The 10,972-nt window shown below is 44.3% G+C and overlaps 1 protein-coding gene across 2 annotated transcripts in view; it reads right to left on the bottom strand.

Moving 5' to 3' along the window:
* The window catches only part of akt3a (v-akt murine thymoma viral oncogene homolog 3a), a 42,179-nt gene extending 32,242 nt beyond the window's left edge, over positions 1 to 9,937 (bottom strand). The window contains exons 1-2 of one of the 2 annotated variants that reach the window (XM_062566438.1): positions 9,667 to 9,937; positions 6,253 to 6,688 (exon numbers count right to left, since the gene is read on the bottom strand). In XM_062566438.1, the coding sequence (XP_062422422.1) occupies positions 6,253 to 6,298 (46 nt within the window). In that variant the 5' untranslated portion in view covers positions 6,299 to 6,688; positions 9,667 to 9,937. Of the gene's footprint in view, positions 1 to 6,252; positions 6,689 to 6,914; positions 7,082 to 9,666 lie in introns of those variants that run through there. The other variant, XM_062566439.1, reaches the window with a different exon arrangement.
* Positions 9,938 to 10,972: the final 1,035 nt, after the last annotated feature.

Below are 10,972 nucleotides of genomic sequence, written 5' to 3' on the forward strand. Positions count from 1 at the left end.
TGGTAATGTAAAGTCAAAAACAACCTACATTTACATCTCTTCACACCCGTTCTCTGGTTGTCAAAAGAGCGATAAGAAAGGAAAAGATGATAATTTAAAAGAAAAAAATGAGACCGCCTGTTGGTGTTTAGTTTAGTACTTAGTACAAAGTACTGTGCTTTCTGTTCACCATATCCTTTAGTGTATGGACCAAATATGCCGGTAGTGACCAGACACACCAACACCAGAAGGGGACATTCTTCTCTGTTGCAACCTAAATTTTGTGATCGGGACAGGTACGAAAAGATCGTTAGATACGAGTGTATGTGCGAGTATCTATAGTTATTGCCTGGTCCAGTTTGAAGTTGGAGTCAAATGTATTTATTACAACATTGTGTACGCAACAATTTCGCAATACAAAAATATCCTATTCTGTCCAAAAACAAAAGGAGAAACGCCCGCTGTTGCCTGTCTGTGTATTTCACCCATATGTCTCTCATTCTGTGTCTGTACCTGCAAGTCGCAGGTCTCTTCCGTATTGGCAAGCCGTCTGCCTCTGTTCCTGCTGTATCTGTCACAAACCACCCGTCTCACTGCCCGTCTCTCCTCTGCTGTTTGACTGTAGGCTCCGCAGACCGGTCTGCCTGTTTGCACTGTGCTGTCTGTCCGTCTGCCATTCTCTGCAGTGAAGAGTGAGTCATTCTTAGGACAATGGAGACAGTTTGTAAAGCCACACTGGAGCGTACACTTCCTCCGGATGTGCAAGAGGATGCCATTCATAACAAAGCCTGTACTGTCCGCCTGTCTGCTACTGCCTGGTCTGCATGCACGTTTGAGAAAGAGGATAAGGAAAGAGAGGAGTACAGGGACATGGTAGGAGATGTAGGGATAGAGAGGGAAAGCAATTGTGAATTGCAATAAAAGGGTTGAGTTGTGTTGACAGTGTGTAGAGCAGAGGCAGGACAGAGGAGGAGAGGAGAAGGGCAACACAGCAGACAGTGGCGGCGGCAGCAGCGCTAGCACCAGCGGCTGGTGATTGATATCAGGGATCTGGCACTGCCACCTGATCCAGCCAGCCAGCCCGCCTGCCAGCCTCCAGCAACATTGAACTCCATGAACTCACTGAGCCAAGATGGCTGTCTCCCTGTACTGCACCCAATGAACCCCACAGCCCTCCCAACAGGGACAGTTTGGCCCCGACTGTAAGTCTGACGTGGTTTTAGAGATGGAGAGTACGGGGAAAGGTGTGTAGAAGAGGACAGGTGTGTTGACTCCCGTTTCAGCTCTATGTCCTTAATGAAGCAGCCGACACTGTGATGGGAAAGCTACATATTGTGAATGTGATTCGCAAACAAACAATGTTATAAGTATAAGGAGCGAGAGCAGAACAGTTTTACAGAAAGAGAGTCCCAGCAAGACATGCAGAACGTTTCACTGGGTGGGACGCGGCATCGTAATTTAATAATGCATCAAGTCCACTACAAAATCATGTCGACGTAATCATAAATGTAACCGCACCCGTATGAACCCGCATGACTTTTTACCCCCAATGCCCACAGAAATTGACAACAATAAGTTGAAGAGCACCCTCCTGATGGAGGAAGAAGAAAAAAATGTAGAACTCTCTCAGCTACTGAGATGATTGAAACATTAGACGACAAAATATTTATTTAAAATAAATAAAAACTATTGTTTAATTGTTAAAAGGAAGAGTGCAACGTGTTCTTGAATTCATCAGAACCTTGATGGCTTAAACCCTCCTGGGAGGCAAAGAATCATTGATCTTGGATTACTTGAAAAGCGAGTCAGCAACAACACTTCCTGCACTTGACACACCTCCGTCTCATCCAATTAGTCGCTTTGCAGAGAAACACACTTCTGGAGGGCAGGAATGTCAACAAAAAAAACCCCAATATGACAGCGTTCTCTCCCTGTGTTCCTCCTTCCGTCTGTTGTGCTGACTGCTGTGTGGGTTGATGCCAGTGGAGGTAACAGTATCCTCGACTGCAGTGGCTGGCCGTGACCTCTGTGCCCTCGGCCGGACTGACAGACAGAATGTAAACGTGGACATGAAGAGAGGGTCTCTTCACATTTTAATTCTTAAAAAAAAAAAGTGCACGGAAACAGATTTTTCTGATTCCGCGATTCAACACATTGAATATAAAACGATGTCCATCCAAGCCCAAACCTGGCTGTGGCCAAAATCTATCCATTAGATGTTCTAGCACATGTCATTCAAAAGTCATTCGGCCTCTATGATTGAAAACGGAACAACGTGTTTCCAAACATTTTATATATATTGTGAAAAGTCTGCAGCCTTTGTACTGGCGACAAATTCTGCTACATGTACCTATCCAGTGTTCATTATTTCCCAGAGATAAAGAAACGATGCAGCCGATGCACCCCCCCTGATTTAATGAAAAGAGGAAAGAAACCTTCGCCATGGCAGCGAGCGTGCAAGCGCTGAAAGGCTCGGTCATCTGAGGACATGGTGTACTCGAGTCTGAAAAGATGTTCCTAAGGTTTGCCTCTGTCACAAATTATCATAAGAGGAGGATTGGCTCGAACTGATGAGCAATCTATGATTTCATATCTCACTGCTATATTTTATCACACTCTTATGCTTATTTGGTTGAATCATCTGTGAAGATTTAGTGTTTTCATTTCTCATTGATCGTTCAAAGCACTTATTACACTTTAAAGTTTAACCGATCAGTGTTTTGCCACATGTGCGCATACACGGACAGAGGCTTGTTGTTGTTGTTTTTTATATCGATTCATTTGCGCTCACAGTATGCAGCGTTGTTGTTGTTATTGTTGTTGTTGTTCCGTTTGGTTACCGCTACTACTCGTTCCCCAACTACCTGACCCAATCCCAGGACCGCCCCCCCTGGGGAGGGTAGATCGCCATGACTTGGTTGATTGAAAAGTAGCTCGCGAGCTGAAAAGTGTGGGCACCCCTGGGCCAGGGTTGTTTGACTCAAATGCTTACTTTTCAGAAAAATACAATTATAATGTAAACCTGTGAAAATAAAATCATTTTTACAACTATCTATTAATTACAAAATGAACCATATTGGAAGCATATCCTTAACAGCTGTTGTGGGTCAGAACTGCAGAAAAAATACCCCCTTCATTTTCAATTATGAGATAATCAAAAACACAACCTTTTTTTAACAAGCATCTGCCAACATACACAAAAAAAACATTACTCTGACTTACTACGTTTTTCACAGGAAGTACTTCAGATACTCAATATCTTTGCCTGTTGTAATATGTATACAAAGTCAGCAGTCATTTCTATTTTTTATGAAACACTAGTTGTTCATAACTGACTGAATTAAAAGCCTCGGAGAAGTACGTAACATCGTTCATACAGACTTTTGTTACACTATTTTCTCTCTCTTATTTCTTATCTATGTTCCCAGTTCTTTCTTACCACTCATGAAGCTTGGAGGAACTTTACTCTTTTTTACTCTCTTATTCATTCACAAATCTCTCGCTCTCCAGCTTCTATTCTGACAGATGACTACGGGCATTCACACTCAGTCAAACCAACCAGCATATAGCTGCTGACATAAACTGTTCTCCCCTCCAACCCGTTCCCGCCAGTATTCATCACATCCAAGGTTACTTTGAAGGGATCAAAAGTCCCACTCAACTTCCAATCACTCACAATTTCAGCAACTCTCTTCACCAATGGGGGGGGGGGGGCTGATCCAGAGGTGTGGACTCGAGTCATGTGACTTAGACTCGAGTCAGACTCGAGTCATGAATTTGATGACTTGAGACTCGACTCGACAAAAAGTACAAAGACTTGCAACTCGACTTGGACTTGAACACCGATGACTCGTGACTTGACTTGGACTCGAGCCTTTTGACTCGAGAAGACTTGCTACTTCACATGAAAACTGGGGGAAAACATTTTCACACCACCGCGCCGCTCTGTTTATCTGCATCTGTCAAAAAAATGTGCGCCACCTGTATGCAGAGAGCGCGCGCTGCCTGAACAACATCCAATCACTGCAGTCCATTTGACCGTATCAACGAGACAGCTCGTCCATGGTTACAAAAATCGGGATTTTTGAACCCGGATTCAGACTCCGATGGAAATCCTCGCCAACATTATGTCAACGTCCGTTTTAAAGTAGTGTAATGAGCTGAGTTAAAGTTATTAGTTAATCAGTTATGCAGATGTTGCATGTGTTCACGTTATGCTTTGTTACCAGCTGTAGTTACGCGAGACAACCCGAGTTTTGGGGGGCCGTGTATGCGGAAGTGTTCGTTCGGCGTGGTGACGGCCAACAGTGACCGAAGTTGAGTTGTTTTATATAAATAAATGCAGCGGAGTTGCAAGCCAGTCATCGCCTCCTTATTTATGCTGCAGCATTGGGGTGAGCGTTACAGTACTATAACACAGTCACAGTCCATCCACCGTTACCCTTCCCTTCGTAGTCTAGGTCTGTGAGGCAGCGCACCATCACCCAGGGTTCCCCGTCCCCACTATAATAAAAGGACTCGAAATGACTCGAAACTAAAATGGTACGACTTGTGACTCGACTTGAGACTTGTTGGCTGTGACTTGTGACTCGACTTGGTACTTGCTTCGTCTTTGACTCGACTTGACTCGGGACTCGAGGGCAATGACTTGAGACTTGCTTGTGACTTGCCTAACAGTGACTTGATCCCACCTCTGGGCTAATCCAACCATAGCACCACTACCCCCTCCAAACGCAGTGAGATGGGCACTATGTATTTTCCTTCCAGATGCAGTCTCTCTCTTGCCGCTTCGCTTCGGCAAAAGGATTTCTAACATCCAAGACTGCAGTCTTTGCTGTATGGCGACTTGGACAGTGAGTCAGCACCCTGACCCTGCTCCACACACACACACACACACACACACACACACACACACACACACACACACACACACACACACACACACACACACACACACACACACACACACACACACACACACACACACACACACACACACACACAGCATATGAGGCAGACAAAAATTCATATTCCTGACACAAACAGTGCCCCCTCTTCGCTACAACATCTATCTCTACCTCTCTCACACTGACAAACACTGGTAGCGCTGCGTCGTGACTGGGAGCGATGTGTTCCTGTTAATATGCACAGACGACTGTCTGAGGATCACAATGGCTTGCTGGCACATACACGGTAGACAGAGATCCACCCCTCCAGTTCAGCAACACTGTACTGTACTTGTGTGAGTGACATAGTGAGAGGGCATCCACTCCATACAGTGAGGAGCACTCTATCGCCCAACATGTTGTGCTGTTGTGCCAGGGCAATGGCCTACATTACCCAGAAGCCTGCTGTCTGTTATGAATCCACATCACTTCCTGTTCAACAGTTTGTGTTACACATTCCTAGACGCCATCACATAGTCAGGAGGATGATGCTCATATGCCAAAAAGTCTGGAAATCCCCCTTGTTCCATTCCTGAGTATCTTCTCCTAGAACACACACTTAATTACATTTGTATCAGCATCAGCAGACATACAAACCTTTCCAATTTCAGTCTTGGGGGCAGGGGACTGTATGTTAAAAAAGGAAAACACAGTCCTTCAGTGCCTTTCAGTCATCACAGAGCTTCTGTATATCACGTTTTGACTGTCAAATGGTTTAGTTGGACATACAAGTGACCTTTCGCTTGTTGCAGCAACCACTCGCTGAACACAAGTCATCAATGTCTAAGGACAGGGAAGTACCAACTTTAATTTGGATGTAAACAGGATGCGTCATCAGTGCCCCCCTCGACCCAATGTCATATGACTGAAATCCAAACCTTGTTAAATAATACCTCAGAAACACAGAACTAACCGGCTCCACAGACTAGTACACAGGAAACCCTGACAGCACACTATGCTTCAGCAGTGTAACTACCGGCCGGGCAGATGTTATTAACCACACACACATGCCCATGGTCACACTCTTATTCAGACACAACCCGCTTGAAGCACATAGAGGCTTAACAAACAAGCAGGCAGCCAGGCTTATAATGAAAAGACACATCCCTGTGGGGGAAACACACACACAATAATGTTCTCCTGTACTAGATAATCAGACATTCATGTCATCACACACGCTCAATCGCCAACACTACCATCCTCCTACCGGCACATGTGGACAGGCACGGCCAGGCCCTCAGTCTAGACAAGAGACAGAGTAGGAGAGGAGAAAAAAAAGAGGTGGAGAGGAGGGAAGTAGAGGAAGAGAGGTACTGCATGTACTCACCCCGTTTCTGGAGCCATCCCTCTCTAACGATGGTGACATCGCTCATGGTTCCTTCACGCCGAGTCTGATGCCGCTACACGCCTGCTCCACAGAGAGAGAGAGAGAGAGAGAGAGAGAGAGAGAGAGAGAGGGAGGGGAGGAGAGGAGGAGAAGAGAGAAGGAGGAGGAGAGCGGGTGGGGAGTGGGGGGGGGGGCTCTCCCAGCCTCCGCGTCACTCTCCCTCCCTTCCTTCCTTTCCCGTTCAACCTCTCGTTCGCGCAGTCTCCCGCTCAGACACACAAACACACGGCGTGTGTGTGTGTATGTGTCGTTTTGTTTCCTGTTGTGGCTTATCTCCCGTCTCCCTCCGTTCTTCTTCTTCTCCCCCTCCTCCTCCACCTCCTCCTCCTCTTTCGTTCCCTCTCCAGACCTTCCTCCTCAACAGCAGTGACTCAGCCTGGAAGGAAGTGAAAGGAGACATTTTTTTTTTTTTTAAAGAGAAAATAAGGCACAAATTTGTTTTTCTTCCCAGTCATACAATCTGACAAGACAAACAACTTATCATGAGACCAAAGGCTGCCTCCGCTCTTTCCCCTCCAACCCACCCAATCATACAGCCAATCAAACTCTATCAAATAAACAGGATGAATAATTGCGGAGCTCTTGATGTAGCAATAACTGACCTTGATTGCCAAACAAATACCCCAGAGTTCTGTTTCTCATCCATTCATAGATCTTCATAGAGCAGGTTGTGCTATGTACCAAACCCAGTCTACAGTCTTTCTGTGCTTTCTGTATTTCTGCATGTCAAATGATTTGGTGTGTGGGCTGGTTTGTCTATATGTGGGAGAGCATCTCAGGACTGTGGAGTAGGGCTCAGCTAAAAATAGCAACAACGGTGGTTAGGGATATTCTCCCTCTCTCGCGCTCTCTCTCTCTCCAAATCCCTGCACCTCTCTGTCGTCTCCCTCCCGCTCTCCCACCCCCCTTTCGCTCTCTCACCGCATAGCTGCTGTGTTCACCTCAAATGCACCCTACTACACTGCGCTACACAAGCGCAACAACACTACGCTGCTGGGCTTGAATGGAAATCAGCACTACGGCGGCAGGGCTAGCAGTCTTAGCCATCTAGCTGCAAATAAGCATGCAGATCAGCTAGTGTTTGCGCCGCTGCAGACCCTTGGAGGAACTGCTGCGTCACAACACAAGCAGGTGACAGAGAGCTTTTATTTGAGACAGCAGTATAAAGATGAATATGAAACCAAAGACATGCAACACTTCTTGGGCTGCTACAATGCTTTAATGCACCCTTTTACAATATCTATCCATTTCTTTCTTTTTTCGTCCCGTTCATATGACTGATTGCCAAGAGCTTGATTACTCAGTATTAATAAGAAAAAAGAAGGATGAGGTTCCCCCATCCATGAGTCAATGTTTGGTGGGAACCAATAACTAAAATAAATCAAATCTGAAGACTATGGCTGTAGTGTAACTGACACAGAACACCAGAGTTAGTTGGCTAAAACTATTTGCGCTGTGGAAAATAACGATGGGCAGTGTTTCCCCTACCATTGAACCAGGGGGGGCGCCCTGCCGCCCGCAACGACAACAACCAAGGGAATCATGTCCTTTCTATGGTAGTCTACTGCTCTGTTCTGTTGGGTTCTGGATTAACCTTTAAAGCTACAGTGTAATTCAATGAAGATGTGGTTAGCTTCAACCTTAATCTGGGGAGGCGAAGGGGGACTCGAGACATGACAAGAGGAAAAGAGTGGAACAAAATGTCCAGAGAGTGGCAACCCCTTGTCACCAGGGCAGCCGTTGCTATGGAGATATGCACTGCCATGATGAACCCACTATGCCAGGGGGAAAGCACCTGCCAGAGTAAATTTATTTCATGATATTTCATTCCAGAGGCAACAACATGAAGCCAGTGGGAAAGGAGTTAGTGAGAAAAAGAAACTTGTCAGACCCACCATTAGTAGGTCGAGGTGTATCAGGCATGGCAGTCGGAATTAATTAAACAAAATAAACAGAGTTCTGACACATAATATCCATGACCAGAACTTTGCAGTTAACATTTACAAGCCATGTTATTCCAGTGCATTTCTCCTGTGCCCCCAAACCCTGATATAAATTAAAAATTAAAATACTGCATAACTTTTTGCAATAGATAGATCCGAATAAGGATTCCTGAACTCAAACCGTAGTAGTAGAGAATCACTCAGATACTAAACCTTTGTTATGGTTAGAAATGTGGCTGATCACACATTATAGAGTGGCAAGCTCACCTCACCTCACCTCACCATACCATAATCTGGGGCCTCGTACAAACCTTTGCTGACATCAGCACAATATTCTTTCTAAAATGAAAGCCAGTTTTTGGCAGGACTTCAAGTGTTACACTGCTAACAAAGGATCCGTTTTATCCAACTTACAAAATCACTTTGGTTTTAATCAATACAGCTGACCACACAGGCTTTGCAAGTGTTTCACAACCACATGACACACATTCAAGTCATTTTTTTTCTCCATTTGACACACATACTTACAGGAATTACGCATATTGGGCTGTGAGCAAAGCCAAAATGGAGGTGATCACACAGCTGCTGAACAATACTCGTTTTTACACTGACGGGGGACAGAGGTTGCTGACATGCTGCTTTCACTAAGTAGAGCTGAAACAACGTGTTAACTAACTAATTATTCCCCTATTTCAGCATCTCAAAGTATTATCTTGAGTATTATACAATACTGTGAATGTGAATATTTTTAAGTTTTAGCCAGACAAAACGATTCATTTGTATCTGTCAATTGGCAATACGGACAATTTTCTGGGATTTTAAAAACCTAAATTGATGAGTTGAGAATATAATGTTATAAATGAAGTGATAGATATTCATTGCAAGTCAATGTGAGATAAAGTTCATCTCAGACATGTAGAACCTATTGGGAATTGATCGGTTAGATTTTTGTCTCTAAAGCTATTTAAAACAATCAAAACAATACATAGTTGTCTAAAACATTACTGATGGGATATTTTAATGAATCCACATATAGCTGTATGGATGGATGTGTAACTTATATGGTGTTTATCCAGCTTAAAGTTTACTACTGAGACGACCACGCATGAGTGGCACCATCACTTACAACTAAGTCACGGTGATAGACGGTTGTCATGCAGCATGTCATTGAAAAAAAAGGCATTTTATTACACATGAGAATTATCTTCATAAGACATTTTTTTTTCCCGGTCAACAAAGAACAAACCGCGCCTCTCCTCCGCAGTAAGAGCACCGAGCATCATGACCAATTGACCCAAGACAAACACAGCGGTAACGCCCCCGCCATGATAACGTTATCGTTAGCATGAACACACGACATGAAGCTAACTAGCAGCGGACTGCATAAAGTGCGGCTAGCTAGCGGTTTTACCTGTAGCGGCAGGTGCTGTGGTATTCCCGTGCACCTGCTGTTCATTAACCGCCCGGGTTATTTTGTGTATGTGCGTTTCCTCCCTTCTGAGTGACTAGCGTAACTTTAACTGCGGGTTGAGGTAAGTTAGCGAAGAGTTAAGTCAACAACGTCGCATTTACCAGCAACGTTACTCATCGTTCGGATTTCCGAGAAGCTGTAAAAAAAAAAACAACCGTTAACCGCCTCCAACGGTTGTTGTGACTTTCAGGACTAACCTTAGTGACGTCACTCTGAGAAACGGCAACCCCACCCCCCCCCCCCCTCCCCTTTTTCTTTCATGCACAGGCACACGCGCAGACACACGAACACACAAACGTACACGCGCGCACGCACGCATCCTACCCGTCTCGCCTCGTCCTCCCGTTTTCAGTGTAAGCGGCTTCAGCGCGGTCTCGTTTCTCATCATCCCATCCCAACATCCCGTGTGTCTCTGCTGGCTGGTAAGCCAACCATCGCGAGAACAGGCCGTCGGGGTGTGAGAGTCAGTAGGAAGCGAGCCCGCAGAGGCCCTGGGTTCCAAGAGGGATTCATGTTTTTACTTCATTGCATTTACTCTCGTTACTTTACATGTGAAAAGGTTTGTGGTTGAAGAGATGCTCTTGTGAATATGTAAAACTATCATCCATAACACGGTGTAGAAATAGTTGCAAATAAAAGCCCTGCAACAAAAATGGTAAAATAAATCAACTTACCAAAAGTAAATTGAAATCACTCATAATGCAGAAAGCTAACATATCAAAATTATTATTGTCATCATACTGTATTCTAATTATTGATGCGTTCAGGTTTTTATTATTTCAATTCCTGCTTATCTATAAAACTGTTTTACCATTATACATTGACATTTTTTATTAACAATCAAGTAACAACAAATTAAAGTTATCAAATAAATAAAGAAGGAAAAGTTCATGGATTTACCTGTGGAATAATTTTTAATTGGTTTATGGCTTAGGATGTAACCAAAGCAGGTTAAAATGTGATAAGCTACAAGGTGAGGCGTGTTAGTGAGGTGTTCATGAGGCCTTTTTACCGTGTTATTTAGTTAATTGTTTACAGAAACATGTTTTTTCCTAAGCAACTGAGTAAACAGTTAAAAGTCAGTAGGGTCAGTTATCCCTGTGGCCTCTTAATATCAGTACATTGCAGTATCCTAAATGTTTAAAGACGCAAGGATCAGACGCATAGCACATGACTCAAGCTGAACAGCTGATCTGTCCAGTATAAAGCAAAATGTTCAGAGCACATTTAGGGATCATGTTGATAT

This window comes from Pungitius pungitius, chromosome 13 (genome assembly GCF_949316345.1).
Source record: "Pungitius pungitius chromosome 13, fPunPun2.1, whole genome shotgun sequence".
In the NCBI taxonomy this organism is placed as follows: domain Eukaryota; kingdom Metazoa; phylum Chordata; class Actinopteri; order Perciformes; family Gasterosteidae; genus Pungitius; species Pungitius pungitius.